Source organism: Mobula birostris, chromosome 25, assembly GCF_030028105.1.
Source record: "Mobula birostris isolate sMobBir1 chromosome 25, sMobBir1.hap1, whole genome shotgun sequence".
NCBI classification, from domain to species: Eukaryota; Metazoa; Chordata; class Chondrichthyes; order Myliobatiformes; family Myliobatidae; genus Mobula; species Mobula birostris.
In genome coordinates, this window is record NC_092394.1 from 9,106,454 (window position 1) to 9,124,706 (window position 18,253).

At 44.5% G+C, this 18,253-nt stretch overlaps 1 protein-coding gene across 1 annotated transcript in view; it reads right to left on the minus strand.

Annotated features, from left to right (window-relative positions):
• Positions 1-18,253, minus strand: part of dph1 (diphthamide biosynthesis 1) — an 814,404-nt gene that overhangs the window by 218,286 nt on the left and 577,865 nt on the right. Inside the window, exon 7 of the mRNA XM_072243260.1 lies at positions 7,974-8,042. Coding sequence (XP_072099361.1) covers positions 7,974-8,042 — 69 coding nt within the window. The remainder of the gene's footprint in view (positions 1-7,973; positions 8,043-18,253) is intronic.

Below are 18,253 nucleotides of genomic sequence, written 5' to 3' on the forward strand. Positions count from 1 at the left end.
AGCTTCTTCCCTCAGGTTGAGAGACTAATGAATACCCTGCCACCACCGAGGTCCCGTCAGTAGGACAGCGAGCTTCTTACTGTACTGTACTGGTTACCTGTGCTGTGATTTATTACATGCATTTTGAACTATATGTCATTAACTTATTTATAGTATATGGAATTGTGCAAATGTTTTAGGTACATGTATATCGCTAGGGTGCTTAAGATGTTTGCACGGTACTGTAGTAATTTTATGTATTGCTTTGTACTGATGCTGTTGCTCAAAAAAAATAAGTTTTATGACCTATGTGAGTGATGATAAACTTGATTCTAATATGGGTCTTTATTGTGGACTGAGAGTGAGATGGGGGCAGGGAGAGGGGAATCATGGTTGGGAAAAGGGGGAGGGAGAGGGGAGGGAGTGGGAAGTACCAGACAGACGTTTGGTATTGATCGATAAACCAGTTGTTTGGAATCAAATGACCTTGCCTGGTGTCTCAGGGCTGGGCGAGTCTACAATAGTGCCATTCTCCCCTGTTTTGGCACTCCATCTCTGCCACCTGTCCCACACCCCTCCCATGGCATTCCACCTTCATCATTCACAACATCCTTTGCTCCCGCCAGATTTACAAACTTGCTCTCCACTTCACATTGACAAATACGGTACTGTGCAAAAGCTACATATATGTGTTTAAGACATGTGCACGGTACTGTGTATTTTCTCTTTCAATGTGATGGCTGGAACAATGATTTTGTATGTTATGCCTCTGAATTTTATACCACACACTAATTTTCCATTTCACAATCCTCCAATCATCTGCCTCTTGCTTCAACCCACATAATATCATTTTTGTTTTGACAATTAACGACATCACAATTGCTGAGTCTCACGTCACCTACATCATAGAACATAGAACATTACAGCACAGTACAGACCACGATGTCATGCTAAACTTCTAACCTACTCTAAGATCAATCTAACCCTTCCCACCCACAGAGCCCTCCATTTTCCTTTCATCCATCTCCCTAGCTAAGATTCTCTTAAATGTCCCTAATGTATCTGCCTCTACCACCACCCCTGGCAGGGCGTTCCATGCACCCACCACACTCTGTGTTAAAAAACCTAACTCTGACAAGCCTCCTTTACTCACTCTCCACTCCAAGTTGACAAATACAGTACTGTGCAAAAGTCTTAGGCACCCTAGCAATGTAATATATATGTATATGTATGCCTAAGACTTTTGCACAGTACTGTAGTAATTTGGTTTATGTGTGATATATGTTATGTGGGTGCACCATGGTCTGGAGGAACATTGTTTGTACATATGTATAGTCAAACGACAAATAAAATTGATTGAAATCTTTATTCCTCTCCATCGATGTTGCCTGACCTACAGCATTTCCCACGTATTACTCAGCTCTGAGTGATTATCAGCCATACAATGTTAAAGGTGAGACTTCAGGAAACAAGACCTGCAGTTGCAAATTCCAAACAAAAGGTGAATTATCCCGTCAGACAATGTGAAGACCATCTGTCTAGTGTGGGATTGGTTGCGGGCAAAGAATTGGTGAAGTTTAGAGGCAACGCCCAGCAGGACGTCAGAACATATTACCTCACTCAAACTTCAGACCACCATTATACAGCAACACTTAATTTCAACCCTGAGGAGGAAAACCTTTATGACATTTCAATAAATTATCAAAGCCTTAAATAAGTAGCAAACAAAGAAATAGTTTATGTTCCAGGTCAGGACCCTTCAGACCTGAAATGTTAACTCGGAATCTCTCTGTGCAGACGCTGTCTAACCTGCTGAGTGCTTCTGGCACTTTCTATCCTTACTACTGTCAACCTAATGTCTATTCCCACTTGGAGATATGCATGGTTCTAACAGTAACTCATGATCACATTGCCTTGGGCAGATTGGCAACAGCTGGGTGGGCGGAAACAAAGACTTCTCAAACTTTAAACCCAAAGCCAGTCTGTGCATTACCAACTTCTATTGTTTTAGTAAGGGCCAATATAAAAAAACGTCACAAAGACATCCGTAGTTGGGCCACTGCCGTCAGCTAGTGCTCACTGGAAAGGAGGTATGAAAAACTCAGTGATTTCGTAGGGCTGACTCAGTGGTCAATGTAGATTATAGCCAAGAAATCACACAGAATAAACTCCAGGAGCAACCTTAAAAATAAAAAAAAACAGCACAAACAACACAATGCTGAGGGGATGCCAAGATCTTATAAAGTCCCTTGAATGCAACATGTTTGGGAGTCTTTGGAAACCAGTCAATGATTGGACAGCACGGTAGTGCAGCAGTTGGCTTAACGCTATTGCAGTACCAGGCAGCCCGGTTCAATTCCTGCCCGTGTCGCATTCTCCCTGTGACCATGTAGGTTTTGTCTGGGCGCTCCGGTCCAAAGGGTTAGTGGGTTACTTGGTCACAAAGGTGTAATTGGGTGGTGCGGATTCATTGGGTCGGCAAGGCTTGTTATCGTACTAAAACTCAAAACAGAATAAAAATAAAATACATTTGGGGGTGTTGATTTGGATGACGAGTGATTTGGGAGTCATGCCAACACTTGCAGGCTGCTCCCAGCACATCCTTGACACAAATAACACGTTTCACTGTATGTTTTGATGCGCTGACCTTTTAATCTACTCTAAGTTCTATCTAACCCTTCCCTTTGACATAGCCCTCTATTTTTCTGTCACCCACATGCCCTCTAAGAGTTTCTTAAATATTTCTAACGTGTCTGCCTCACCTGCTGCTGTGTGTAAAATAGCTGCCTCTGACATCCCTCCTGTACTTTCCTCCAATCACCCGAAAATTACACACCCGGTATCAGCCATTTCCGCACTGGGAAGATGTCCCTGCCTATCCACTTGATCGATACCTCTTATCATATTACCTGAGAAAAGCCTTAGCTCACTCAGCCTTTCCTCATAGGACATGGTCCTTAATCCAGGCAGCATCCTGGTAAATCTCCTCTGCACCTTCTCTAAAGCTTCCCCATCCTTTCTATAATGAAGTGACCAGACTAAACATAATATTACAAGGGTTTTATAGAGCAGCAACCAAACCTTGTGGCTCTTGAGCTCAATCCACCCAACTAATGAAATCCTTCTTAACCACCCTTTTGTGGCAACTTTGAAGGATCTATGGATGTGGACCCCTAGATTTCTCTGTTCCTGCACACTACTAAGAATTCTGCCATTAACCCTGTCTTCTGCCTTCAAATTCAACCTTCCAAAGTGAATCCCCTCAGTCTTATCCGTACTGAACTCCATCTGCCACTTCTCAGCCCAGCTCTGCATCCTACCAGTGTCCTGTTATAACCTACGACAACCTTCCACGCTATCCACAACTCCACCAACCCCCGTGTCATCCGCAAACTTACTAATCCACCCTTCCACTTCCTTCTCTAAGTCATTTATAAAAATCACAAAGTTAAAACCCAGAGTTAATGTTTCAACCTTCCGTTTCATCAAATGTTAAATCCTGCTTTCCCTCTCTAGATGCTGCCTGGCCTGTTGAGTGTTCCCAGTATTTCCTGCTTTCATTTCAAAGAAGCTCATTCATTTTAAACCACTTTCCGTTCCAGTAAAGCAGCACATCAAGGTCAATTGCTCTTTCCAAGTTCAGTTCATTGTCATTCAACCGTACACATGTATACTGCCAAATGAAACAATGTTCCACCAGACCCGGTGCATAACTCACACTCATAACATATAAATTAAGATTGCCACAAATAATAAGGTGCATATATGACACAAGTTGAAAAGTAAACAGTATAATTCTACTCGTGCTTCATACGTGATGAGAGCTGGCTGGTGGCAAGGAGTTCAGTGTTCTCACAGCCTGTGGGAAGAAGATCTCTTCCATCCTAACAATTCTTGTCCTAATGCTATGGTACTTTCTGCTTGACTGTAGGGGTCAAAAAGATTGTTGGACAGATGGTAAGGATCACTAACAATGCTAAGGTCCACGCGTAGGCAGCGCTCCTGATAAGTATCTCTGATGGATGGAAGACAGATCCTGATGACCCCCTCAGCAGTCCTCGCAATCCTTTGGAGGGACTTGTAGTCAGATCCCTTGTAATTCACGTACCAGATGGTGATACAGCTGATCAGGATGTTCTTGATCAGGGGTTCTCAACCCTTTTTTAATGCCATGGACCCTAAGCATTAACCCAGGCTGGGAGCAATGAGCTCCTGTAAGAATTGGTTGTGTCGGGGGGTGGGGGAAGAGCCTCACTCTCCTCAGGAAGTAGAGACGCTGCTGAGTTTTCTGTGCTTTAGGAGTAAAACGTGTACAAAGGTGGGTAAAGTAAAAAATAAAATTATAAAAAGTGCATCTTCCTTAAACAGCTTAGAAGTGAATGGAACTCAACGTCACAGTGCAGCACTCTCCTGAGTGACATTCTTCGGCAGATGGAAGAAACACTGAAACACTGATCCCTAATTGTGTGAGCAGTAGGACTGAAACTGGAAATGCCATTCACTTCCATTGAAAAGCTGCCACTTCACTGTCGGCATCACCAGTGCCTTCATATAGTACACAAGCCTTGATGGTATTACATCGAACACAGAACATAGAACAGTACAGGCCCTTCGGACCACAATGTTGTGCTGAACCAATTAAATTAACAATCAAACGGCCAACTAAACTAATCCCTTCTGTCTACACAATGCCCATATCCTTCCATTTTCCTCATATTCATGTGCTTATCCAAATGCCTTTTAAAACTCCCTAATGTATCTGCCTCTACCACCACCTCATGCAGGGCATTCGAGACATCCACCACTCTCTGTGTAAAAAAATTGCCCTTCACATCTCCTTTGAACTTAAACTCTCTCATCTTAAATCCATGCCCTCTGGTATTTGACATTTCAACCCTGGGAAAAAGATATTGTCCCTATTTCTATCTCAAGTTAAATTTATTGTTATTTAACTATAAAAAGTATACCATCAAACGAGACATTTCTCCAAACCAGGGTGTAAAGCACAATAGTACACATATCACATGGTAACTTATGAAAGTAAGAATGAAATCTACAGAAAAATCACGCATAAATAACAAACAAAAGTGCATAACTTAAATATTGTAAGGTATGGAACAGTTAAACCAGTGACACTTCGAATGTGATGCGGCAGGGAGTTCAGAAGTCTGATGGACTGAGGGAAGCAACTGTTTCCCATCCCGACTGTCCTTCTTTTTATGCATCGGAGTCTCTTGTCTGATGGTAGAAAGTCAAAGAGGATGCTGGATGGATGGGTGTGATCCTTAATAATACTAAGGGCCCTGTGTATGCAGCACTCTGGATGGTAGTGTGACCTCTACGATTCTCTCAGCCGCTCTCACAACCTTTGTAGGGACTTGTGGTCTGCCGCTCGGCTGCTCTCATACCAGATGGACACACAACTTGTCAGGATGCTCTCATACTCTTATAAACCTCTTTCAGATTTCCCTTCAGACTCCACAGTTCCAAAGAAAACAACCCAAGTTTGTCCAAACTCTTGTTGGCTTTGTTTATTTAGCAGGCGGTTAATAACTTATAAAAGCTTCATTAACCTGGCAAAGGGAAGCAACTCTGGTTTCAGAGTTAGTGTGGAGGACTGGAGGCACAGGCTCAATGGTCTGAACGATCTAATTCTGCTCCTTTGTTTAATGGTCCTATGTGAGCACAGTGCTTGATTTGTCAAGCTCCTTTGTCAAGCCAACAACTGCAATGATGGTTAAAAAAAGGACCTTGGCAGACTTGGTGGGCTGAATGGCCTAATTCTGCTCCTAAGTCATATGGGCTACGTCTTACAGAGATCACCATTCTGCTTTGCAGCACACTATCAGGCTCTGAGATTTCTGGAAACCTACTAGTCTTCTTTCCTATATAGAGACAAATAAAAGGGTGTCTGCTTGTACCCCAAAAAGTAGAGAATGTGAAGGTTGTTCATCCCAACCAGTTCACAGTCTATTTTAGTCCGTCCTGTTGGGTGCGGTCTTTCATTGATTCTGTAATGTTTCTTGGATTTACTGTGTATGCCCACAAGAAAACGAATCTCATTGTTGTAAGTGGTGACTCCTTGTATATGTACTTTGATAATGAATTTACTTTGAACATGTTGTAGGAGAAAGAGGTGGATACAGCTCAGTCCGTCACATCGGACCACCATTGCACATATTTACATGGGGCGCTGCCATAAGAAAGCAGCATCCATCATCAAGGACCCACTATCCAGGCCATGGTCTCTTCTCATTACTACCATCAGGCAGGAGGTACAGGAGCCTTGGGTCCCACACCACCAGGTTCAGGAACGGTTATTACCCTGCAATCACGAGGCTCCTGAACAGTTGTGATTAACTTCACTCACCTCAGCTCTGGACTGATTCCACAACCTACAGGCTCACTTTCAAGGACTCTGCAGCTCATGCTCTCAGTTCTTCTTATTTGCCCAACTTGCCTTCTTGTTTGTTTGCCAATCTGTGTTTATGTATAGTTTTTCATAAATTCTATTGTATTTCTCTGTCCTACTGTGAATGCCTGCAATAAATTGAATCTCAAGGTAATATATGGAGACATATATGTACTCTGTGCTCTCCATCCGTGCCTGGGTTGAGTGTTGAGGTAACAACTCGACCTCGTAAACAAACACCTGGAGAGAGATGGGCTCCGCCAGGTTTCAGATGCCCAAGACACGCCGTACGATGAGCTTGTCATGACGGCGCCCCGACAACTCCACCAGGAGTTAAGGGCGCGCGCGCGCGCGCGCGCGCACACACACACACACACACACACACACACACACACACACACACACACACACACGTACTCTGATATTAATTTGCTTTGACTTTGGCCCTTACCTGGTCTGTGTGTGTGACTCCTGACCGACAGTGGCCTATAAGTTGTGACATAACTGCAGTGGTTCAGCGAAGCAGCTGTCCCCTTCTACCCCCTCAAGGATGGACAATAAATACTGGCCCACATCCCGAAGAAACAAAAACAAACTAATTCACTGTCTACCAAGTCTTGGGGACATTTTTGTTAGGTATGAAATGTTTGGTAAAGATCATAAGGGACAAGAGCAGTCCATCGAGTCCACTCCACCATTCAATCATGGCTGATTTATTCTCCTGCCTTCTCCCCATAACCTCTGACACCCTTACTAATCAGAAAACTATCAACCTCCACTTTAAACATTTTCATGGATCAACTGACATAGATCAACAGCGAAAGACTGACCTTTCCTTATTATTTATCCAAAGGAGTGCAGACCTGAACACTACATTGGACCCAACACAATTAGAACATAGAAACATAGAAAATAGGTGCAGGAGTAGGCCATTCGGCCCTTCGAGCCTGCACCGCCATTTATTATGATCATGGCTGATCATCCAACTCAGAACCCCGCCCCAGCCTTCCCTCCATACCCCCTGACCCCCGTAGCCACAAGGGCCATATCTAACTCCCTCTTAAATATAGCCAATGAACTGGCCTCAGCTGTTTCCTGTGGCAGAGAATTCCACAGATTCACCACTCTCTGTGTGAAGAAGTTTTTCCTAATCTCGGTCCTAAAAGGCTTCCCCTCTATCCTCAAACTGTGGCCCCTCGTTCTGGACTTCCCCAACATCGGGAACAATCTTCCTGCATCTAGCCTGTCCAATCCCTTTAGGATCTTATACGTTTCAATCAGATCCCCCCTCAATCTTCTAAATTCCAACCCTGGCACCAGGGAGGCAAACTACCATCCGGGTCTCTGACTGCGTCCACGTTTAGGGAGTCTCCAGCAAGAAGGGAAAAGTTTCAAGTCGGACCATGACATTCAACACAGTGCATCCAGGTTCTCCTATGAAAGGGTTAATTGAAATCCTGAGCTGAATTAATGCGTTTTTGAAAACAAAATACTTTGTCTCCTCCTCCTTCCAGTTGTCCCCTCCCCACCATCTCCTCCGACCTGTAAAGTGTTTGACTCAGGTGTGTTTTCACTCACTCACCTGTAGGCCGGGGTGCCAGGGTTCGCTATCATGATGGATTCCAGGTGAAAGCGCCCGTCGCCTAGGTAACTGCAGGAAGAAGACAAGGCACATGCTGGATTAGTACTGAAGTGTGCCTCTGATCAGCTGCACAGACACTTGCATTAATCATTGTGCTACTGCATGGCAAGTATGTCGAGAAAACCAGGTCAGCCTCACAAACAGCCCCACAGGCACTGAGCAGAGGCCTCACTGTGAGGCCAGCAGGGGGCAGTGGTGGAACCATCACACTTCACAGATTAATGTTCCCCGTCTTGGTCCGTCTCTTCCACAGTATTTAAACTGGGTGATAAATCAGCAGCACCCCTCATCTCAATGGAACAATGAGCTGTTCATCCACACAGGACACGGAGGATCTTAGCTTAATCTCCAACTAGAGAAGATTTACAGTGATGTCGCCGGAGTTATAAGGAAAAGATTGGGTTCGGATTTTATTCCCTGGAGGACAAGTGGAGATATGATAGAGGAATACAGAATTATGAGGGGTATAGATAGGGTAAATGCAAACAGGCATTTCACACTGAGGTTGTCTGAGACTGGAACTAGGAGTCATAAGTTAAGGGTGAAAGGTGAAATATTTAACGGACAACTGGGGGGAACTGGGGCAGAGACCTGGACTTGGAGAGTGGACAGAGTGAGGAACAGAGAAGCACTCACAATTCATTTCACTTGCAGACGGTGTACCATTGACATAATCTCATCCACACTATTACATTTTCTTTGAGCCGCTTATAATAAGACTCTGCACTGTGTGATACACAAGTAATTCTACAGAACTCAATAGTCTCATTTTACTGTACAATTAGAGATTCCATGTGACACCTTCACAGTGAAGAATTGAATCTTCCTGAATTCCTTGTTCGTTTCTGACAAGAGAACAGTTAAGGTTTCCTTGAAGTAAAATGATGCCGGATAGAATTTGGTGTGTTGGACTGGGGCTCTGATTGGTATTAGGCCAATATAATGCCGCATTGTTGACAAATGTTCACTAGTCACACTAAGGTCCAAAGTGGCCGCCATCAGTTGCCTTCAATTGACATGGTCCACTGTTCATTCTGAATTATTCTGTAGTATATTCCCGGAGGCTGTTGGCTCTTCAATGTAAAGGAATTGTGGAGCAGCTCCGAGCTTCGCCCCATGACTCCTTTGTCTTGCATCATTACAAACTTCCCTGATGCAGTTCCTTGTCTTGAACTCTCTGGCTTTATAATTACAGACCTCATTACAGGGATCCCTGCCTTGTGCTGTTACAGAACTCTGTAATGGTAATCATGCCAGCAAGTGGGGAGAGCAGACGTTAATGATTCAGAACAAAGGCCCTGAGAGGTTCTGGTGGAAAGTCATCAACCTAAAACTGTTCCAGCCTCTGCAGATTTTCTTGCGTTTGTGAAACCACTACTACTGCCAAGTCTCTCCGAGGGGAAGCCTACCCTGAAGAAGTTTCAACCTTCCCTTCGAGTCATGGCCCTGATGAAAGGTCTCGGTTTGAAATGTCAACTATTTACTCTTTTCCTTCGATGCTGCCTGGCCTGCTAAGTTCCTCCAGCATTTTGTGTGTGTTGCTTTGGACTTCCAGTATCTGCAGATTTTCTCATATTTGTAAAACTGTTCCTTTCCCTGCCAATGCTGCCTCACCCTGATCATTTATAGAATTTCCTCTTTTTATTCCAGTTTCTTTGGCCTGTTTGGACTTTCTGCAGGATCACAAAAAAAAAATCTTGACTCGGAACATAGAATAGTGCAGCAGAACAATGGGCCTTTTGGCCTGCAAAGCCTGTGTCAAGCATGATGCCAAATTAAACTAATCCTTCTACGTGCACATGACCCATCTCTCCATTCCCTGCATATCTGCAATGCCACTATCATATCTGCTTCCATCTGCTTCCCCTGGTACCCAGGTCCAGACACCCACCAGCCTGTGTAAAACAACACTGAGAGTATTGGGTATGGTAGTGTGGCTGAGTGGCCTAACATGCTGGATTGAAGCTCCAGACTTGAAATAAGCGTCACAGGCAGATAAGGTTGTAGAGAAAGCGTTTGGTGTATCGGCCTTCATAAATCAATATACTGAGTACAGGAGTTGGGATGTTATGTTGAAATTGTATAAGACGTTGGTGAGGCCCAATTTAGAGTGTTGTGCGCCGTTTTGGTCACCTACCTACAGAAAGATGTAAGTAAGATTGAAAGAGTCCAGAGAATGTTTACAAGCAGGTTTCCAGGATTTGAGCACTTGACTTATAGAGAGAGGCTGAACCTTTATAAAGGTTAGGACTTTATTCCCTGGAATGTAGAAGATTGAGAGGAGATTTGATAAGAGATACACAAAATTGTGATGGTTATCGAGAGGGTATATGCAACCAGCCTTTTTCCACTGAGGTTGGGTGAAACTACGACTAGGGGTCATGGGTTAAAGGTTAAAGGTGAAAGGTGATATGTTTAAGAGGAACATGAGGGGGAACTTCTTCACTCAGAAGGTGATGAGAGCGTGGAACGAGCTGCCAACTCAAGTGGTAGATATAGATTTGATTTCAACATTTAAGAGAAATTTGGATAGGTACATGGATGGGATGGGTGGGATGGGTGGGGTGGGCTGTTGTCTGGGTGCAGGTTGATAGGACAAGGCAGATAAACGGTTTGGCACAGACCAAATGGGCCGAAGGGCCTGTTTCTGTGCTGTAGTGTTCTAGGACTCCAACAATCAATACGATCTGCCAATTGTGCTGGGGGCAGCCTGCAAGTGCCGCCATGTATCTGGCATCAACATAGTATGCCCACAGCTCACTGACCCGAACCCATACAGCACTGTAGCGTGGTGGTCAGCTTAACGCTATTATAGTGCCAGCTGTAGGATCGAGATTCAATTCCTGCTGCTGCCTGTAAAGAGTTTGTACGCGCTCCCTGTGACCATGTGGGTATCCTCTGGGTGCTCCGGTTTCCTCCCACATTCCTAAGACGAACGGGTTAGGGTTAGTGAGTTGTGGGCATGCTGTGTTAGCACGGAAAGCTTGGCAACACTCACGGGCTGCCTAGATCAGGTCTTGCTGATTTGATTTGATATGTTACGATGCACTTGTGACAAGTAAAGCTGATCATTACCTTTAATCTCTTTGGACTGCGGGAGAATACTGGATCACCAGAGGAAACCCACGTGGTCACGGGGCGAACACACAAGCTCCTTACAGACAGCAGCGGCAGTTAAAACTGGGTCAACGACACTGCAAAGTGTTACGCTACACCACTAAGCTGGCAGAATGACTCATCTTTGGGTTTGTTATCTGGTCTGCAACTGCACACTGCCCTGGTATACCTCCTCCTTCTATCCCTTCATTTAGCTCAACATTTAGGCACAGCCTTGGAGAATGGCCTCTCAAAGCTTGCCAAGGTACTGCTGGTGGCACAGTAGCACAGCGATTAGCGTAACTCTACTATGGCGCCATTGCCCTGGGTTCAATTCCGCCACTGTCTTTAAGAAGTCTGTATGTTCTCCTCGTGATGGCATGGGTCTCCTCCAGGTGCTCTGATTTCCTCCCACTTTCCGAAGATGTACAGGTCAGTATGTTAATTGGGTGGCACGGGCTCCCGAGCCAGAAGGGCCTGTAACGTGCTGAATGTCTAAATAAATAAAATGGGAAGTTGTGGGGGGGGGCACTCCTGATGTCTTGCATATATGTATCACAGCAAGAAACAAAGGCAGAGGCAGGGGGGAGAAAACTAGCAAGAAGAGAAAGCCAGCGAGCAGGAATTGTCATTTCAGAATGCTTGTATTCCAGTAAAAACATTGCCTGTGATCCCTCTGGGAGGATAGATTGGTCTTTACAGTTTGGATTAGACCTCATTGCTCACCAGTTATCATTCAACACAGGAAGGTTCCATGCAGTCTGCGAGCAGGCAGCTTGTTATCACCTAGTCTCAGGCAAACTATATAAACAGCTGGCACGCTAACGATGTGGTGGTCTGGACCTATTCACTTGTAACAATGATGTGTATGATTATAATATTTATTAAGTGCACCTCTTGCTGCTAGTGATCAATTTACTAAATACACCAGTGACATTGTGTGATCAATAGAGACTGATCAATATAAGGATAAGCTTTCCCTTTTTTTTGTTGTTCTATTGACAGTTTGTCCAATCTGAGCACCTTTCATCTTTACTGTTCATCTAATTAGGAGAATTGTATCTGCTATTTTATTCCTGCCTGTCACACGGGAGACTGGGGTTCAATTCCCTGAAGGGGAGCTAGGTTCCTTCAGGTTGTTATAGCTGGCGGAGGTAGTGGGGATAAGCTCCGACTACCTATTAAATGGTCTCAATGGCATATGACTCAAATAGCCTCTGACAACCAAGTCCAAAGGGGCAAAGGCGAGTTACGGGCACCTTAAAACCAGTTGCTTTGGGTAGACGGGGCTTGTCATCTGTGGCTGGCTGCTCACCTGAGAGAAGGAGAACTCTGATCTCAAACCTCTGCTGCCTTGCGGCTATACCCACTCATGGGGAAGGCTTTGGGAGTAAACCCCAAGGGAAAAAGTCTGGAGTTGGAATCCCTAAGGCATTGAGTTCAATGTCGAGTGGCATCCCCTGTGACGCTGCTGGTACCAAACTGTATCTGCCGTTCCTCTGGGTTCATCAGGAGTGTGGAGAGGGGGAGCTTGCTACATGGGCAACAGCTTGCTCGCCATATCGTACTGCCCAGGTTTGTGTATCTAGACAGCTAGGATGCAATACCCATGGTCGACTGTGACTAACAGAGGCATCAGATCTGCTACTTGCCACAGGCACACATTTTATTAGCCCTGTTTAATGAGGACATAGAGGAGGAAATACTTCACCATGGACGATCCCAAGCCCGGCTGCAGAAGTGGGAGGGTTGGACATGGGGCTGACACCCATAAAAACCCCGTGCTACAGAAACACCAACAGAAGCTTCAAAGGTCTCACCCCTGAGAGAGTAAGGATCTTCGAAGGTGGGCTACACCTGGAACAACGTGAAAGACTGAACAACTTCAGCAGGGACAATACCAAAGAGGAGGAAGCGGGAGGGGCTTGGGCTCTCGGCTCAGGAATCAGAAGGCGTTGGGTTTGAGCCAGAGGGACATGAGGACAGAAAGTAAACCGGCAATCTGATGCAGGCTGTGATAGCAGAACTGATCGCTGACCGAGGTGCTTTCAGATGTGGAGTGAGATGTTTTTAAAACATATTATTAATTAATAGAGAATTCCACAGAATCACTACTCCCTGAGAAAAGCATTTTCTCTTCACCTGCACCCTAAATCTATTCCCCTGGATCTGGAGACTCTGTCCTCTAGTGACCAAACATCTAACTAATTTCTTTTGCCTACATTAGGTCCACATTCCTCCATTCTGTGCACATTCATATGACTGTCTAAGAGCTGCTTAAAAGCTTCTGCATATTTGCCTCCACCACCTCCCCTGGCAGTGCCAGGCACCCACCACTCTCTGTGTAAAATATTCACCCCACATTCCTCCTTTGTACTCACCCCCTCTGACCAGAGGTGCATACCCTCTGGTATTAGACACTGTGGAAAAGAAACTGACTGTCTATCTGTGCCTCTCACAATCTTATAAACTTCTTTCAGATCTCCCCTCAGCCTCCACTGCTGTGGAGAAAGCAAATCAAGTTTGTCCAGCTGTCCTTATTGCACACAACCTCTAAAGCAGGCAGACTGAAATAAGCGGCAGAAAGTTGTGAATTTAGCTCCATCATGGGCACCAGCCTCTCCAGTATCCAGGACATCTCAAGGAGCGATGCCTCAAAAAAGGCAGAATCCATCATTAAGGACACCCATCACCCAGGACATGCCCTCTTCTTACTGCTACCATTGGGAAGAGCCTGAAGACGCACTCTCAACAATTCAGAAATAGCTTCTTCAACTCTGCCATCAGACCTCTGAATGGATGTGGAACTCATGAACACCACCTCATGACAATTTTCCCCTCTTTTTGCACTACTTAATTAATTTAACCTCTTTTAATATATGTATTTTTTACAGTTGTTATTATTATGTATTGCAATGTACCGCTGCCGCATAACAACAAATGTCATGCCATATGTCAGTGATATTAAACCCGATTCCGATTTTTTACATTTGATTTCCCAAAGTGTAACACTTGTCCGAATTAAATTTTATCTGCCATTTCTTCACCCAGATCTTCAACCAATTGTATCCTGTATCCTTTGACAATCTTCTGCGTTATCCACAACGCCAATTGTCATATTGTCTGTGAGCTTACTAACCCAACAATTTAGCACAGAAAGTTCGACATTCGTTAAGTCAGAAGGTACAGGCAGGAAACGTGTACACATGTCAGGTGGGTACAGGTGCTCAGGGAAATATCTCATTTCTCATAAAATCTTTTTAAAATTTTAAAGCAAGCTTTTAGACCTCAATATATTTTTAGGATTGGAAATAGAATGAAGCAAAGAACAAGAGTTAAAATATCAGCTCTGATTTAGATAAATGGAACAACCTTAGGGTGGCATGGTAGTGTAGCGGTGAGCTTAACACTATTAAAGCACCACGACCCAGGTTCAATTCCCACTGCTGCCTGTAGGGTGTTTGTATGGTCTCCCTGTGATTGTGTGGACTTCCTCTGATCCTCCAAGTGCTATGGTTTCCTCCCACATTCCAAAGACGCACGGGTTAGTAGGCTAATTGGTTACATGAGTGTAATTGGGCCGGAAGGGCCTGTTACCACACTGATACTCTAATTGAAAATAAATAATAATAAAATATAAACCTCAAACAGCTGAAGGCCTTCTCTGGATTCTATGTTTCTTCCCACCGACCCACCGTCTGCCAATTGGGACTGATGGTTTGGGGTTTTTGTTGGTCCTCTGTGAAGATTCTTACTCTTTCCTCCGGGATTGGTTACAGCAACTTATTTAACGGTACGGCCCATGTCAAAGTTAAAGTAAATTTATTATCCAACTATGTGTCTGCCACCATACACTATGGCACCAAGATTCATTTTCTTGCAGGCATTTACAGAAAAATAAAGAAATTCAATAGAATTTATGAAAAACTACACATAAAGAAAGACTGACAAACAACCAATGGTGAAAAGAAGACAAATTGCAAACATTTTTTTTAGATTATGAGACTCAGTCCTCTTTTATTGTCATTTAGAAATGCATACATGCATTAAGAAATGATACAATGTTCCTCCGGAGTGATATCACAGAAAAACAGGACAAATCAAAGACTAACACTGACAGAACCACATAATTATAACATATAGTTACAGCAGTGCAAAACAACACCATAATTTGATAAAGAACAGACCCTGGGCACAGTAAAAAAAGTCTCAAGGTCCCGAGTCGATGGACTCCCGAGTCCCTGCTAGCAGGCGGCAAAGGGAGAAACTCCCTGCCATAAACCTCCAGGCACCGACAACTGCCGATGCATTGGAAGCACCCGACTACAGCCGACACTGGGTCCGTCCGTCCGAAAACTTCGAGCCTCCGACTAGCCCCTCCGATACAGCCTCCCGAGTGCCCTCCTCTGCCGAGCGTCTTTGACCTCGTCCAGGCCGCTGAAGCAAGCAAAGCCGAGGATTCGAGGCCTTCTCCTCCGGAGATTTCGGACCACACAGTAACAGCAGCAGCGAAGTGGGCATTTCAGAAGTTTCACCAGATGTTCCTCTGTACTCTCACGTCTGTCTCCATCAAATCAGAATTGTGCACGGTCCCCTACTTGACAAATAGCTCATTCACCGGAGAGGCCGCGCGCGCTGCGTCGCGCCGCCATCTTCTCCTCTTTTATTTATTTTAAAAATAAATAAGTAATACCAAGAATATGAATTGTAAAAAATCTCTGGAAGTGAGTCTGTAGGTTGCGGAATGAGTTCAATGTTGAGGTGAGATAAATCGTCCGCACCGGTTCAGGAGCCTGATGGTTGAGGGGTTACAACTGCTCCTGAACTTGGCAGTGTGGGACCTAGGGCTCCTGTACCTCCTGTCCAATGGCAGCAGCGAGAAGAGAGTATGCTCTGCATGCTGGGGGTCCTTGATGATGGATGCTGCTTTCCTGAGGCAGCTCTTCTTGAAAATGTGCTCAATGGTGGCACACCACTGTCTTTTCTGCAGAAATCCTGGACATTAATAACTACTCCCTGGAGTCTCTGGGGCAATCTTGGAAGGTAATCACTCCTATCCTTCCATTTGCACATTCACTCAGCTGTCTGTGCAGTGCATTAGCCTCACTGAACTATGCAGCCTCTCAGACGTGTTGCAGGTTTTAATGCCCATCAGGAAGAATCAAAAAATCATAGATATGGGCACTTGACCATAAAAGTCACAGGCTGCACCTTATTTATAAGGCACAGTTTTTATTAATGTTTTATGACTTTTCATTTTCAAGCACAGTGGACAGCTTTGCAAGAGGACAAGCTGAAGCCGTTAACCTAAATATAGGCATATACATTCAGTGGCCACTTTATTAGGTACACCTGCACACCAACTCATTAATGCAAACATCTAATCAGCCAATCATGTGGCAGTAACTCTGTGCATAAAAGCATGCAGACATGGTTAAGATGTTCAGATCAAACGTCAGAATGGGGTAGAATAATTGTTGGTGCCAGGCAGGGTGGCTTGAGTATCTCATAAACTGCTGATCTCCAGGGATTTTCACACACAACAGTCTCTAGAGTTTACAGAGAGTGGGGTGAAAAACAAAAAAAAAAAATCTAGTGAGCTGCAGTTCTGTGGGTGAAAGCACCTTGTTAATGAGAGAGGTCAGAGGAGAATGGCCAGAATGGTTCAAGCTGACAGGTAACTAAAATAACCACGTGTTACAACAGTGGTGTGCAGAAGAGCATCTCTGAACACGCAACACATTGAAACTTGAACTGGGCGGGCTACAGCAGCAGAACACCACAAACGTACACCCAGTGGCCACTTTATTAGATACAGGAGGTGCTGAATAAAGTGATCACTTGTGTATATTGCAGTGTTCTGGAAGGAACCATCACATATATGAGGGGTGATTGATAAGTTCGTGGCCTAGGGTAGAAGGAGTCAATTTTAGAAAAGACATTTATTTTTCCTACATTTACACACTTAGTCCAGCGGTCGTGGAGCATATGGATCCTTCGTTGTAGAAGTCGGCATCTTGAACCTCTAGAAAGTGGTCCACAGCAGGGGTGATTGATAAGTTCGTGGCCTAAGGTAGAAGGAGATGAGTTATTAACTTCAAACTTTCTGCATTTTCACTCAAAGAGTTGAACTGCATGTGCATATAACGAGAGCTGTATAACTCATCTCCTTCTACCTGAGGCCACAAACTTATCAATCACCCCTGCTGTGGACCACCTGGAGTTCCAAGACGCTCTCGTTACATGCACGTGCAGTTCAACTCTTTGAGTGATAATGCAGAAAGTTTGAAGTTAATAACTCATCTTCTACCTTAGGCCATGAACTTATCAATCATCCCTGCCATGGACCACTTCTACAAAGAAGGGATCCGTATGTTCCACGACTGCTGGACTAAGTGTGTACATGTGGGAGGAGACTAAGTTGAAAAATAAATGTGCTGGTTTTCTAAAATTGATTCCTTCTACCGTAGGCCACAAACTTATCAATCATGACACTGACATGACTCGTACATGACACTGAGTCTGCCTCTGTGACTCAGGAGGGAAGGGGGAAGAAGAGGCGAGCTGTGGTGATAGGAGATTCGTTACTTAGGAGAATGGACAGGAGTTTCTGTGGGCGAGAACGAGATTCCTGGATGGTATGTTGTCTCCCGGGTGCAAGGCTCCGGGACATCTCAGATCGTGTCCTCAGCATTCTTAAGTGGGAGGGTGAACAGCCATAAATCATTCCTCTAGCATTTTGTGTGTGCGTTGCTCTGGATTTCAAGCATCCAGAGAATTTCTTGAGTTTATGAGTTGCTGGTTTATGCCCCTGCTCTCAGCAAGAGAAATGGCACCCCTGTAAGATTCAGCTGGACTTGGTGAAGAATCAAATTAAACAGGAGGTCCTGGATGTCAGTGTGAACGCCGGGGATAACTTGTGAAAGTTTACTTGGGTCACAATCTTTGGTAGGCTAGTGAACTGCTGCTTCTCCACTGAATGGCTATTCCTACTTAGAAGGAATTCAATTATTTAAATCACTTTGCTCAATCTTCTCACACGACTTTGAGAAAGCAGTGAAAATAAAAAGTGGTGAATGCGAGCTTGATTTCACATTTAAGAAAAATCTGGATAGGTACATGGA